Source organism: Populus nigra, chromosome 3 (genome assembly GCF_951802175.1).
Source record: "Populus nigra chromosome 3, ddPopNigr1.1, whole genome shotgun sequence".
Taxonomy (NCBI): Eukaryota; Viridiplantae; Streptophyta; class Magnoliopsida; order Malpighiales; family Salicaceae; genus Populus; species Populus nigra.
Window position 1 is genome coordinate 9,702,553 of NC_084854.1, and position 15,535 is coordinate 9,718,087.

Genomic DNA, 15,535 nt, shown 5'->3' on the forward strand with positions numbered 1-15,535 from the left:
CATTGCATGGAGTAAATCAAAAAAAAAAAAAAAGATGTTAAAATCTTCGCTCATCTCCTCATCTGAATTACTAATGTTTATAGAAAAACAGGGCATTGATAGAATAAAAGTACAGTTATTATTAAACTCGATTTGTGGTGATCAAAACTTGAGTTATAAATTAGATAAATTCATTTGAATTTACCTGAATTAATTAATTTTTTAAAATTAAAATAATATTGTTTTAAAAAAAATCAATAATTAGATTATTGGTTGACTCGTCAAACAAAATCAATTAATTTTTTAAAATTAAAATAATGTTGTTTTTAAAAAAATCAATAATTAGATTATTGGTTGACTCGCAAGATCGACGAGGTCAAACAAAATCTGATTTTTTATGGATATCCTACTTGGGCAAGAAAATGAACCAGGTTTAATAAAAGTGGTAAAAACATTTATTTATTAATTATTTTTTACTTCCTGCTAATCAAATAAATAAAAAATAAAATTAACTATAAATTAAAAGAGAAGGGATTTTATTGTATTCTTCCTCAAAAAACAATATTCGTTATAGTGATTTGCTTTTTTTCTTTGATTTTTTTCAATTAATGATTTTGTTTTTAATTTTATTATTTAATATAAGATTTGTTTTTTATTGAGTCATTATATTCTTATGACATGGATTGCGGGTTTAGCAGGTTAACCGGGTTGATTTAAGTTTTTTTTCTTAATAATTTTTTTTTTAATTTCATCATTTAATATTCGATTAAATGAGAATTAGACTGCATGATTTGTTTTGTTTACTTTCTATTATGTTATTTCAGCCTTATGACCCAAAAATAGTGCTTAATGAATTAACTCAAGTAGATTTGAGTTGTTTTTGTGACTTTTTTTAATTGAATTTTTTTTTAATTCCATCATTCAATATGAGGTCAATTAGGAATTGAGTTTTATAATTTTTTTATTTGCTTTCTATGGGGATATCTTAGCCTCACGATCAAGATCACGAGTTTTGACATTTTTACCCTGGTTAAATCGGGTTATTTTTTTTTGTTTTCTTTCTAATAGAATATCTTTATCTCATGACCTTGGTCATGAGTCCTTCAACATTGAATTTGGTTTTTATTAAGTTGATGGGTTAATCCAATTAACTTAATTATTTATTATTTATTTTATTTTTCAATTTCATCATTTAATATTGTGTTTGTTTTGATTTGGAATTAGCCTTCATGATTTATTTTGGTTTGCTTTTTATTAGGTTATCCTGGCATCGTGACTTGATAATAGTGCTTAACGGGTTACCCCGAGTTGACTTGGCTTATTTTTCGTGTAATTTTTTAATTAGAATTTTTTTAAATTTCATTGTTCAATATTGGATCCGACAAAGACGATTGAAAATCGAGCTTCATAATTTGTTTTGATTTGCTATTTATGGAGCTATTTCAATCTCATGATCAAAGTTGTGAATTTAGCAGGTTAACCTGAGTTAAATCAAGTTATTTGTTTTTTATTTTCTTTCTATGAGATTATCTCGGTTTGATAACCCGGGTCATGGGTTTAGCAGATTAACTCAAATTATTTTTTATGTTTTTTTTAATTGATTTTTTTAATCTAATCCTTCAACATCTGATTGGAGATTGAAATTTGCAATTTGTTTCAATTTTCTTTCCATGGAGTTATCTCAGTCTTATGACATGAGTCACGAGTTTGATAGGTTAACTCGGGTCACTTTTTAGGTCTTTTTTTAAAAAAACTGTTCATCCTTCAACATTAAGTTGATTGGAAATTATACTTCATAATTATTTTGATTTGCTTTTTATGGACTTATCATAATCTCAAAACTCGGGTCGCATATTTAACTTGTTAATCTAAATTGATCTAAATTAGTTTAATATATTGATATTTTAATATTAAAAAAATATTATTTTAAAAATTTTTATAATAAAACTATATTTTTATGAGTTATATGGATAGTAAAGTCAACCAATTTAAATTTGTGTGTATGGTTATGTGTAAGGAAAGTTACTTTGGAATTTTGTTTCATAAAAGAACTTCGAACTAAAGTTATAGGACAAGCGGCAGCTGGTTGGGTAAGCAAACGTGAAGCCTCCATTATGTGGCCATCATGTGACTCATAGAGGCACAAGCATCCTTACACACGGGGTCCTGTACAGGGGACGGCAATGGCGGGTATGAAGCGGGTATCTCTTCTGGCTGGCCTAATAAATACCAATTAAAAATATCCAAGGCCGATCAGGTAATAAAATAAATACCTGTTAATATGACTTGTGGGTGAGTAACATTATACTTGGTTGATGCCTGCTAATTGTTTTTTAAAAAATAAAATACGAAGACTTGATTGCACAAACTTTATAATTTAGGGATACATTTTTAAAAAAATTTAGAGAACAAAAAAAACTTCTAAATTAAAAAAATAACATTTAAGGACCAAAATAACTTTTTAAGAAATTACAAAGACTAAAATGATTTTTTTTTGCAAAACTACTTTTAAGTGAATATTAGTTTAGAAGGTAACTTTTGTAGGTCAAATGAAAATAATTTGAATGAAAAAAGAGAATCTCCATGCTATGAAAAACTCTTTGATAATGTTATTAAATTAAACTTAACGAATTAACTTAAAAATTTTCTAACCTGATTATTTACTTAACCTGAGTTTCAAATCAAATTATTTGAAAGTTGTGTTGATGTGATTTGGTTAACATGATGAGTTCCAAAGCAACTCGAACAAGTGGTAAGAACATTACTTGGTTTAAAAAAATAAATTCAAGACAACATTAAAAAAAAACATTAAGATGGAGACATATTAGATATACTCAGATTAACAAGTCAAATCCACAACTCGGGTCATGAACCCCACAAGGCATGACAACTTTATTTTATTTTTGTTAAACTATATTTTATTTAATTATATGATAAAAGAAGATGCTAAAAAAATTGAATAGCAATCTAATGTCAGGACATTTCTTTAAGGCTATAATAACTTTATATAAAGCAAATCAAAATAAATTATGAAACTCAATTTTTAACATATATTTTATTTATTTGAGAAACAAAAAGATGTTATTTATACTTTATAAAATAAATTAAGAAATATATGAATTGATAAATAAAAAATAATTTTTAACACTAATTAAATATTTAAACAAAAATTTAATCTTCACAGTAGAAATAAAAGATACATGTACATGCATATGGTTTACATTGACTATCTTTTTTTTATTTAAAGTGTTTCCATTCATTTTATTTTAATGGCTAATTGTTATTTCTAATAACAAATAATTTCCATTTTAGAAAATCTTAATACAAATACAAGTAGTTCGTATAAAATATAAGAGGAAAAAAAGTTCAGACAAATCTAACTAATCCCTTTTAAATATCATGCAATTAAAAATATATATATATAAAAAATCAACTACTATTTTAAAAACAAAACTAAATAAATTGAAACAATTAATATAAATAAAATAAATAAATAAATAAAAAGGTCAAACACTAAAAAGTCAGGTCCACACGCTAGACCTTAATAAAAAAGCCTAGTCACGTGTGGATCCAGAAACCTAAGAGGCTTGTTTTTATTTTTTTTCAATAGAGGATGATGAGTGGTTCACTCATTTGTTTTTAGATGAGTCACAGATCACTTGTAGTAGCAGATGACTTCTTACTAATGTTATGTTTTTCAGTTATGTTTGTTGATTTAAAAATTTAATTTGAAGTATTTTTATTTGAAAATACTCAAAAGCATCATAAAAATCTTTATCAACCACTTACCAACAAAAAAAATCACTTAAAAAAACAAAACCAATCAAATAAAAAAATCTAGGTGGAATCATGTTTATAGAAAAATACCCACAATTAAAATTCTCTCATCAAATGAAATTTGTTGTCACCAAGAACGATAAGTTTCATTACCAAAAAGTAGTTATTTGCCAAATTTTTTTCTCCTTTATCTTTTATAGGCAACTTTATCTTTCCTCTCTGAAATTTAGGAATTGAAATATTAAAAAAATGAACTATTTAACTAAAATTAAAATTACAAAGACTAAAAAGATTGCAAAGTAAGGAAAAGAAAAATAAATGGACTAAACAGAATTTTTTATGATGAATTTGAGGTTGAGCATGAAATTTCTCCTTTTTTTACACTTTGTCCTCTTTTATTTAGTTTTTCTTCCTTAATAAATTTTAATAAATTAATAATTAATTTGTACATAATAGTTTGTAATGTCGTAATGGACATGTACATGATATATATATATATATATATATGGACAGGGTAAGGGATTGAATTAATAGGTTGCATACCTGGTTCTAGTTTAACTGTATATGATGCTTGTGGAAGAAATTAAAAAATGCATTTATCTTAGCACTTCAGTTCTAGCAAAAGATTCACATAGTCTTGATAATCATAGTGATATTTCATCCTATTTTGGTGGTATTGTTTCTTAATCATAGAGATGCTCCTAGAAGAGGGATTTTTTTTTTTTTGAAGTAGGGATGAAATTCAAGTAGTTTTGTTCTTTTAGGTGTGAAATTGATTGAAGAAAAAATGTTGAAAGTAATGTAGTAATTGATAGATTAAGCCTAATGATTTGCAAACATCTACTTGTAAATATGCAAGCATCGTATACAATTTAAGACCAGATCATGTCGCCATGTCAATGTCATGCATTATCCCAGTCCTTCAAGTATAAAGAATCTCTGTCGTCTTTCCATGTGGAAAGTGAAACCTTCAGTTTCTTCTGAACGTTTTGATAAAGGGCAAGGTCTCTTTTTGAGTGGCAAATAGCCTCCCTGGCCTCCTACCAAACCCATCAAAGCAGCTCTTCTTTTTTAGCCAATTTTGAAGTTTTGGCTTAGATGTCAAGACATATCAAATACTTTCCATCACCTTTGCTTATACCCCAAAGCACCCAACCATACCACTTAATTCTTCCATCACAGAGATTTCTTTGGAGAGATTAATCACTTCTCTTCTTGCCACTGTAAAGGGCATACCATGCTTCTTAAACAAGAATAATGGAATGAGAGCCTGCCAATGTGTCCTCACCTCACTCTACTAACCTTAATCATGCTGTTGCTCCCTTCTACATGTTATTAAGCTTCCTGTGCTTCCATCATGGACAGAACTCGTCAACAGAGCAAATAACTGAATACCCTTCCTTTCTTTCTCAGCTAAAAGAGCTTTCAATCTGCTCGGCCAACTTGTTGGAGACAACATGATCCCTCCAGCTCCTTCCAAAATACTCATTGGCATCTCGTTAGACCCAGATCACAGCATTGAGCTCCTTTCATGGGCAACTAGTGTTCTAGCTCAATCAAATGACACCATTGTTGCCATTCATGTTCTTGGTCAGCATCTTTAGTGCTACTTCTACGAATAAATAAATAAATCTCCATGCATTATGACTTCGACTGTATATATATGCGTTGTCATCTCGATTTCCTGCTGAATCAAATATGAACTGAGTAGTTTACCAGTGTGAACGCTATTGTTGCATGGTTTTGCTCGAGTCAATTCCTGTTTAAATGAGTTGAATTTATCAAATAGATCAGTAGCCTACGTTGCTTCTACTTATACTTGGCTTAGTAATGTTCTGCATGTTTGATTAGAAACAGTTGGTGAGGAGTCAAAGAAGAGCGAATTAATAAAGAAAAAACAATGGCAGATTCGACAAGCAAAAGCACATATTATATCTGTTCTTGGAGAATTTGCCAGGACATGCCAGTCTAAGCAGGTATTTAACATTATAACCTTCTGAGTGTTTGTCAAATGTTGAATAATGCATGTTCCAATATTTTTCTACTGAAATATCATTGAAATTAGAGATTATAGTGGATTGAAATTTTTTCAGATAAATTTGGAGGCTAGAGTAGGATTTAGCTCTGATATTGCTAGAGTTCTAATCGAGGAAGCAAAATCCATTTCGGCTGATTATCTTCTTCTTCGTGGCTCGAGAAACCGATCAAATAGGTGAGAAAACCAGATTAGTAATCAGAGAATCTCATTTATGCTTTGATATTATAGCTCATAAATGATAAAACACTTCTCTCTCTCTGTTTTTTTTTTGCCTATATTAGAACTTGGCATGAAGTTATAAGGTATTGTTTTGAGCATGCCCCAGAAACCTGCACAGTACTTTCATTAGGGAAATGTGAACCACAGAAGAATGCAGCAACTATAAAAGGTTGGTTTTACGTTAAGAGAAAATTCATGTAGATAGTGTATAGCTTACTCTAGAACACCTATCTAATGTTCCATTTATAGCAGAAAATCTTCAACTAAGTTCATGGTGGTTGAGCAAGAACGCTGATGGTAACACTCGTAGTGGTAGCACTTCCTCCACCATTGAAAATCACATCAACTCAGAAACAAAGAAACAGAACTCTTCACCAAGAACTGTATTATATCAACTTGAAGCAGAATCTCACGGTACAGAAGATGATACCTTAAGTTTCGGAGACTCAAGCACTACAGAGTCCCCTTCTCTGGCTACCAATATCAATGGTCGATCAAAGACAAAGAAGCAAATATCTACCTGTAAACTTATCTCCTCAATTTTTGCTTCACCAATGAGAAAAAGAAATAGGATCTTTTTGACCAAAGAAAAGCAGCAGCCTTTGTTAAAGTGCTTCACCTTTGAGGAGATTGCCAATGCAACAAATAACTTCCACCCAGGTAAACTTCCACCAATCTTATGTGGTCATGTGCTAGGCTATCTGATATAGTGACTCACATATGAAATTAATTAACAAGTCTAATGCTCGTTTGTTTTGCTTTGAGCATCATCAGACAATATAGTCGGTAGAGGCGGGTATTCAGAAGTATATAGAGGTGATCTTTCTGACGGGAGAGCTATCGCGGTAAAGATGCTAGCCAAGGACAACAGGGATGCTTCAAAAGAGAAAGAGTTCCTCATGGAATTGGGCATTATTGGGCATGTTTTCCATCCCAATACAGCAATCTTACTTGGGTGCTGTATTGAAAATGGACTCTACCTGATTTTCAATTTCTCTCAGAATGGAAATTTGGCATCTGCGTTGCACGGTAATAAGTTACTGCACTTTCTTCTCAATAACTCCAGAATGCTACTCAAAAAGGAATTGAAAAATGCAGGTATAAAGGAAATGCTGGTCGTAGCAAAGCATGTGTTAATAAAATTCTACAGTAATAGAATAGCTCTCGAGATTTCTGAGTACAGGAATCGTTCATGATTTGAAGCAGAGTTATGGATGATGCATGTTTACTTGACAGATTTTTTTTTTATGGATGATCATCAGGTAAAACAGGTGAGTCACTTCAGTGGCCAATACGATACAGGATTGCCCTTGGAGTGGCTAGAGGTCTGCATTATCTGCACAAATGCTGCAAGCACCGAATAATACATCGAGACATAAAAGCCTCTAATGTTCTTCTAGGGCCTGATTATGAGCCGCAGGTGACTGTTGCAAGCATACTCTTATCACATTCTTAAAGCCAATGAAGGGTTCGAAGGATAATAAGCATTTCTTTCTTCTGTAGATAACTGATTTTGGGCTTGCAAAATGGCTTCCTAACAAGGTGACTCACCATGCTGTGATTCCAATTGAGGGTACATTTGGATACTTAGCACCAGAGTACTTCATGCACGGAATTGTGGATGAGAAAACTGATGTTTTTGCATTTGGAGTTCTTCTTTTGGAGATCGTAACGGGCCGTAGGCCTGTGGACTCGTCGAAGCAAAACCTTCTCTTATGGGTATGTAGAGATAACTGGATTCTTATCTTGATCGATTACCAAATCTTATGCTACTTCAAAATACAACAATTTAAACGATCATAAATTGAATCCCACTAACAAAATGTTACCCAGAGACAAACCCAATTTCTAGTTTTGATTTTTGATTCTCTCTTTAAGCCCGTCTCAAAAACTAAACTGAAAGTTCTCATATCATTAAAATGGCTTACATGTGTACAGGCAAAACCTCTAATGGAATCTGGAAACATCACGGAACTAGCTGATCCAGAACTGGAAGGGAAATTTGATTCAGAACAAGTGCATAGAGTTGTTCTAACAGCTTCATATTGTGTGAGAGAATCCTCTACATGGCGTCCATCAATGAGTGAGGTGCGCGTAACATTATTATGCGCTAGGCTGAACATATATATGTAAGTCCATAGTCCATTTGAGAATGGCAAACAACTAACCTGATTGAGCCGATTTCTTGTTTTCTTTGCTTTCTGAGTAGGTGTTAGAGCTTCTAACCAGTGGGCATGACTCTGAAGTTGCAAGAAGCTGGAGGATGCCAAAGTTTACATCTGATGAGTTAGATGATTACTCCATGATTTTTGGATATGAGGTTCCAGTCGATATTGCATTGGAGGATTATTTGTAAGCAGGCATTCTTTTTATTTCCTTTTTTTTTTTTTTACTGTCTTAGGTTTGTTTGTGACAAGAAAGAAACAAATATAGTTTAATATATAACAGGAAAGAAAAAGGCTTTTCTTCAAGTTCTATGTAACTTATGTATTTTTTTTATTAGTGCTGTTGCTAGGATTAATGCTGTCAGGAGTGGAAATTCTTTTTACCTCTTTATTATCCCTTTTTCTGTACGACTTTTCCACTAATTCAACTTTTGATAGAAGCATGGATAAATTTTTTGAAATTGTTTTTTTGGATAAGAAAGAAAGATCTCAAGATTGATTGAGCTAGTCGAACCAAAACATCCTTTGCCAATGATAATTAGAGTGCATAAAAAACTATTGTGGAAAACAAAATTGTTACAATCATAAGTTTATTTGTAAAATTATATGATTTTACGTGTTAACATATATTTATTATGTAAAATCATGTAAAATAATAATAAAAAATTAAACTAAAATCATTAAAAACTAAGGCTGATTCTTGCATGTTTTGGGAAACATATATATTTTTCTTCATCTCTTCTATCTCGATAAAATCAATATCATGGCTTAATGTCACGCTTAATCTATCTTCGCAATCAAAATCAAGAACTTATTGCACATACTCATCAATTTGATCATGGCATGTGATAGAAGAAGCATTATTGTAAGGATATTTCATTGCATTATGAAAGTTAAATTCAATTACTTCATTTTCTACTTCCATAGACAAAATATCCTTACCACAATCAATTTTAGTGTTAATATTTTTCTAGAATAGTCTTCCAAATAAGATAGGAGTATTGGTGTGTGAGGAATCACATTCCATATCAAGAATATAAAAGTCATATGGAATAACCAAACTATCAATATTGACTAGGACATCTTCTATCACACCAAATGGATAAACAAAACTACGATTTATAAGTTTTATTATAATACTAGTTTTAATTGAAGGCTCAAGACTAAGAGAATTATAAATAATGTTTAGGCATAACATTTATGGATGCACCCAAATCATATAAAACCCTTTTAAAGCTAGCATTATTGAATTCCACATATTTCTTTCCTTATATTGGCAACTCGAAAGGTTGAAAAATACTTCTCCAATAAAATATTCTTCATGTCATTTCAAGTTCTAATGGAACCAGAGAGAATAGAAAAAAACCATGTTTTTGCTACCCTTTTTAAAGAGAAAAGTATAGCTTTTAACTTAACTTATTCTTTATCAACTTTATACGGTTTCATTCCAACACAAACTATGTGGAACTCCTTCAGATGAGTATGAGGGTCTTCTCCTGCAAGTCCATTAAATATTGACAATAGGTGTATAAACCCAAACTTGAGCTTGAAGTTGGCGTTGTTGTTGATATTTATGCATAATAGTTGATTCTCCACGTTGGGAGCAACGAGCTCCTTAAGTGTCTGTTGTTGTGCAACAACCATGATATTGATGCGAGCTTCCTTTTGTAATCTGCCTAAAGTGTTTTCTATTTCGAGATATACCTCCACTTATCATTGATCAGTAAATCAGGTTGCAGACATAAATAGTCAAGAAAAATCAAATAAACTAAAAATTAATCAATCACAATAGAGATTTAAAGTGGTGAAAGTAAATGAAAATCCAATGTTAAAATACAAAAATGCCTAAAAACCCTAAAAAACAATGGAATTTAGCCTCGAAAGGGTAGGGTTAGTAGCTTAAAGCTACAAGTCTTGCTTAAAACATCATTTTCCTTCAGGAAACTAAATGCTAAAGCCTAATTCCATTAAAAAATTTATTTTGAACAATACCTTTTTTCCATTTTTTTAGAACGAAATAAATAACAATTACAACATAAGAATCAACTCGAATCACTTTCTTGGTAATGGCATTAAAAAAATTAATTACCCTAACTTAAATAAATAAGATAGTATAGAGCAAGTAAGAGGTCGATCCAGCAAGGAAGATCTAATTCAGGTCTTTATGTTAAATGATTCAAAGTTGAGGGGTTTTGAGGTTATTTAGATTATGTCATGGTAAACAAAATAAAGTAATCAAACTAAATTAAATAAATTGAAATTTATTAAGAGAAACATCGTAGTCTCAAGTAAATATCCACTTACAGAAAAAAAAAATTGATCATTGAAACGATATGTTAATTTATATTCTGAATATTTATCTTTTCTTAACATTAGTCAATTAACCGATCTATGGTATAACTAACTATAACCATTAAACAACCACAATGTTTGTACTAGTAACTTAAATCAATGACAGCCTTAAAAACTAGTAGGTTAATAAATATAGACAACATAACTGTTTACAGTCTATGTTTGATTTAATTGAATGTTTTCCCTAAGATTAACAATATAGATCTAACATAATTATTAAACTTAGTGGCTTCACAAGTTCAAATATCACAACTCCAGTTTTGATAACAAACTTAGAAATAGATTATTGAATGTTTTCCCTAAGATTAACAATATAGATCTAACATAATTATTAAACTTAGTGGCTTCACAAGTTTAAATATCACAACTCCAGTTTTGATAACAAACTTAGAAATAGATTGGTTAGAATAATAACTTAGAGTCCGCTCTAACAATCAAACTAAACAATAATAAGAAATAAGCATAGGAAAACATTTATTATACTCATCATATAAACTAAAAAGAAAAGATAAAATAGATCTCAAGGTTTTTGAAATCCGAAGGTTTTTATATCCTTTCAACCAAGAAAAATAACTTAGTCTTGCGTGTCTATCAAAAAATTAAGGAAGAGAAATGATGGAAACATACTTTCGAGTATAGAAAAAGAGAGTGAGAGTTTTTTTTCTTCTTTTTGGCCACCTTATTTTTCTTTCTCTCTTTCTTTTTATCTGATAGGAAACTCTAATCCTCATATCCCTCCAATCCGTTTGTATCCTCCAAAATAATAATAGGACTTGTTTGGATACTTGAGAAGTAAGCTGGACTTGTTTCTTCATAAAACTTGTTTGCTGGCAGAATTAATAGGTTGTCTTAGAAAACTCATATCTCTCTCATAGGAGCTCTTTTTCTACTGTAATTTGGCAGGTGGATAGGTCTTTGAGTTGGGAATCCAATAAAATTGAGTTTGCATCAAATAAACTTCTCTAACTCAAGATATTTAAGTGGGAATGACTGAAGGTCAAAACTTGATGAATGCAAAACTTGTCTTTGAAGGCTACGATTTCCATGCTCTTTTTTTTTTCTTTCCATATATATATAGAAATGTATGGATTTTATCTTTCTAACGCCACTGCAATCACTTTATTTTGACATCTACAACTCAAATTATGCATAAAACATCGATTAGACATCAAATTCACCAATAATCGACACGGGTTGAAACATGGTCTGAATTTTATCTCTAATTTACTATTTTCAAATCTTACATCCAAAAGTACCTTCAATATATATATATATGTGTGTGTGTGTGTGTGTGTGTGTGTGTGTGTAACATGGGAAAAACATTGAGTAATGAAATCTGAGTCAACTCATGTTAACTTAACTAGCACACTACCCGAGATATGAGATTAAGATAACTCTATAAAAAAAACAAGTGGAACAAATAACGAAGCTCAATGCTTAATAACCCAATGTTGAATAATAAAAACTTAAGTTTTAATAATAGACCTAAAACAAAGACTAAACTTAAACTAGGTTCAAGTTATGAGACCGGGGTTATCCTATAGAAAGGCAAACAAGCAAACAATTATGAAGTAAAATTTTGAATCATAAAACAATGAGAACCAATTCTAGTATAAAAACTAGATAAAAGAAAACAATTATGGACTAAATTGAAAAACAAAATAAATTAAGAAAATGATAAAAAAAAATAGCAATCAAAAGAATGAAAATCAAAATTGGATAAAAAATTAAATGAAATAAAATATTGAGGGCCAGAATTAAAAAAGCAACAAGAAAAGGATGCGAAATAGCAATAAAAAAAGGATCAAAATTGGATAAAAATAAAATGAAATAAAATAAGAAGGGAATAAACTAAAAGAAAAATAAATAAAAAGATGGATAAAACACAAGAAAAGAGCAATCAAAATAATGAGGATCAAATTGAAAAAAAAGTGCCTAGGATGAAATTGAAAAAAAAAATAAACTTCAAAAAACATTGAAAGCAAAACAAATAGTAATCAAAATAATGAAAGTCAAACTTGATAGAAAAATAAACTAAAGGATCCAATCGAATTTTAAAAGGGTTGACGTGAATTTCTAAGCTCAGAGAGAGAAAATAGAGAGGAAAAGAAAAAAAAAAGTCACTAGAGCCCCACCACATTGCCTCAATGTGCACGCGCCCCACCAACAAGAAAAGGATGACACGTCACTTTAAACACCATTTCATATGACGATGTTTGGTAATCAAATGACCCCACATATGCCACCTAAATGTCACAGAGGCCGCCACGTGCTGACACTTATGTGGCATGCATCAATAACTATTTTTTTAATAATTATTAATTTTTAAAATTATCAAATTGCCCCTAAATGAATCTAAAAATAACAAAAAATAAATAAAGTAAAAAGACTAAAAAAACCCTCGAAACTAGCCTTGGAGTTTTTATTTATTTATTTTAAGGGCTATTATGTCACTTCATTGTTCTAAAAAAAATAAAAAGATGAAAATGCCCCTTTGTGCAAGTTTAATGTTTTTTTTTTGCTAATAATTTTACTTTGCAAAAAATATTGAAAAGACAAGTTTTTTTTGCTTTTAAAAGCAACAAAGTCATTTCACTATACTAAAAAATATGTGTGGACTAATTTATCATCAATCAATCTTGTAATTCCTAATAAATCCCCTGAAAAAGATGATTTAACATCTAATTGCAAGTTTTGTTAGTTTTTTTTATAAGAGCATAAATGTCAATACACTATTCCAATGAAGAGTGTAATGTGACTTGGATCATAATGTTTTAGTAATGTCTTTTAGAGTTTTTTTTTTTTTTTGTTAATTATGTAGTTTGTCTTGATACAATAGGATAAGTTTTTAATATAACTTTAGATCCTTAATTGATGCAATTTTATCCTAATAAAATAATTGAGTTTTTAATTTATTATTTTGTTAACTTTTTCCATCAAAATTAACATAATTTGCCAAACACATGTTTTAATATTATACTAAAAAAGACAAACTTGTTAAAGTATGAGAAGATCACCAGATAATGAGAAATAAAAGGAAGAATAAGGATATTTTAAAGAGGGAAAGAAGTTTGATCTCATGTGAATTATTTTTTAAAAAAATTATTATATTTATCACATGTTTTGCTCATGATTAGTAAATCTATAGACCTTATAGTTATTTTTAGTATAATAGTTAAGAGGGGAAAAATTTTTCATTAATAAGAAAAATGAAAATTAGGATGAGCAATTGATAATTTTTATTTGATCTTGAAAGATAAGAAAAATATAAGGATTAAAAAGGAGAATTCAAAAAATCAAGGAGTGAAATTGCCCCTTTCTCTAATATTTAGCTTCTCTCTTAAGTATAATATTAAGTCATATCATATGTATAAATAATTTAGTCAATTTAAACAAAAAAAGTTAACATGAGTGTAGATTGAAAATAAATTTAATAATTTTTATAAATTATATAAATCAAAACTTACTCTATTATATATAAATTATCTCAAGTAAAACACGACTATAATTATAAATTTAAGTCCAAAATATTTTAAGTATTTTCCTCCCCTCCATTACCCTTCTCTCCAATCTAGAAAGGAGAAGTTTTAATAGGAAAGGAGGAGAATGGAGGTTAAAATAGTTCTTGATAGATCCAAATAAAATAGGTTAAAAACCCCCTTCAAAAAACCACAAAAATCCCTTAAAAATCCCAAAAAACATCCCCTTGAACTCGAGCCACCACGTTCAAATCCAATTACTACCAAGATATATGGGCTTGAGCATAGTGGCTTGAGTCATGTTGGGCATGCTGTTACGCCCTGCAAGCAAGCCTTGCTAGGTATGACACCTTGTTTTGTGTGTCATGTCAAATAAGAGTTAGGAGTGTTAAGTGCTCCAGCACCCCTTACTAGGTCCAAGCGTTATGCATGGACCTAATTACTTGTGGTGTTAGGGGTGCCAACGCTCTTGTGTAATTGGATTCGAGCATTATGCCTAAACCTAATTATGTTTTGGACTCGGACACATGTTTTTGAGCCCAACACTCGTCAAAGAATTTTTTTTGAAACCTCACACGGATCTCTTAATATTTTATATTGATATAATACATATTATTTAGAGATTACTTGAACTAAGAGGAATGAATCAGATTATTTAAACTAAAATATTAACTAATTATTCTAGACATCAATCTTATTTTTAAATATATTAAATTTTAAAACTCATCAGTTCTCTTCACCTATTACAATGTTTTTCCAAACCATGTAAACGAATCACATTCTCCTTCATATCTCATCCCATTTCCTAAAGAAACCGTTAAGAAAAAAAAATGGATTAAAATGAAATGGATGTTTATAAAAACACCTTAGAGTTTAAGAGTTGAAATCAAGAAAAAAAATTGGTTTAAAATGTTAATCACAATAAAATGGTCCGCAGAGATATTTGTACAAATTAGCCATAGATAATATAAAGAAAAGATTCAAAACTCCTTGATTTGATGGTAACATGGCACTATAAAGACTCTGTTGTAAAATCATTTGTTCAATGGACTGGGACAGGATACATGACTTGGTCTTCAGAAACCGTGTGTGTACATCGACTTCTCATGGGTCCATAGCTGATTGAGTGCTTCTTCGCGTAGTAGTGGATAAACATGGGAGTCCCACAAATAAATTTCATTGAAATGAATGGAGAGAAGTGGTGGGGATGGACCACCATGGAAAGGTGGTGTGCGACAGGGCGGAGCCCACGGGGAGATGGCGTGGGCTGGTGGCGCACGTGAAGGGCATGATGTTGGGCCCACCACAACGTTTTCATTTATGGAGCCTACTTTTTGAGCAAACCACGACCTCACTCACATGCCCATAAGCAGCAAATGCAAAACCGACACCTTTTCCATTTCTGGCGTCGCTATCCATTGCCTCCCCAGAAGGACGATAACATGAGATTTTTTTTCCCCTTGCTTCGGGACAATATGCCCCAATCTTAATGCCTTCATTTTTATTTTATTTATTTTTTCATACAA

General features: G+C 30.6%; 1 protein-coding gene across 2 annotated transcripts; it reads left to right on the forward strand.

The window, feature by feature from the left end:
- Positions 1 to 4,964: 4,964 nt before the first annotated feature.
- On the forward strand, positions 4,965 to 8,572 carry LOC133689216 (probable receptor-like serine/threonine-protein kinase At5g57670). 2 transcript variants are annotated; one of them, XM_062109005.1, is made up of 10 exons: positions 4,965 to 5,346; positions 5,608 to 5,732; positions 5,850 to 5,968; positions 6,076 to 6,182; positions 6,266 to 6,673; positions 6,788 to 7,042; positions 7,276 to 7,433; positions 7,517 to 7,732; positions 7,952 to 8,101; positions 8,223 to 8,572. In XM_062109005.1, exons 1-10 carry the CDS (start codon positions 5,214 to 5,216, stop codon positions 8,367 to 8,369), a joined length of 1,818 nt encoding a protein of 605 aa, XP_061964989.1. In that variant the 5' UTR covers positions 4,965 to 5,213; the 3' UTR covers positions 8,370 to 8,572. The 2 variants fall into 2 exon arrangements, with proteins under 2 accessions (XP_061964989.1, XP_061964990.1); XM_062109006.1 differs by having other exon boundaries at positions 5,614 to 5,732.
- Positions 8,573 to 15,535: the final 6,963 nt, after the last annotated feature.

Bases quoted from the DNA above. Each gene is read 5' to 3' on its own strand.
- LOC133689216 (XM_062109005.1), top strand. From the start codon at position 5,214: ATGATCCCTCCAGCTCCTTCCAAAATACTCATTGGCATCTCGTTAGAC. The intron at 7,043-7,275 runs GTAATAAGTTAC...GATGATCATCAG, and splicing joins TTTGGCATCTGCGTTGCACG to GTAAAACAGGTGAGTCACTT. The intron at 7,733-7,951 runs GTATGTAGAGAT...ACATGTGTACAG, and splicing joins AGCAAAACCTTCTCTTATGG to GCAAAACCTCTAATGGAATC.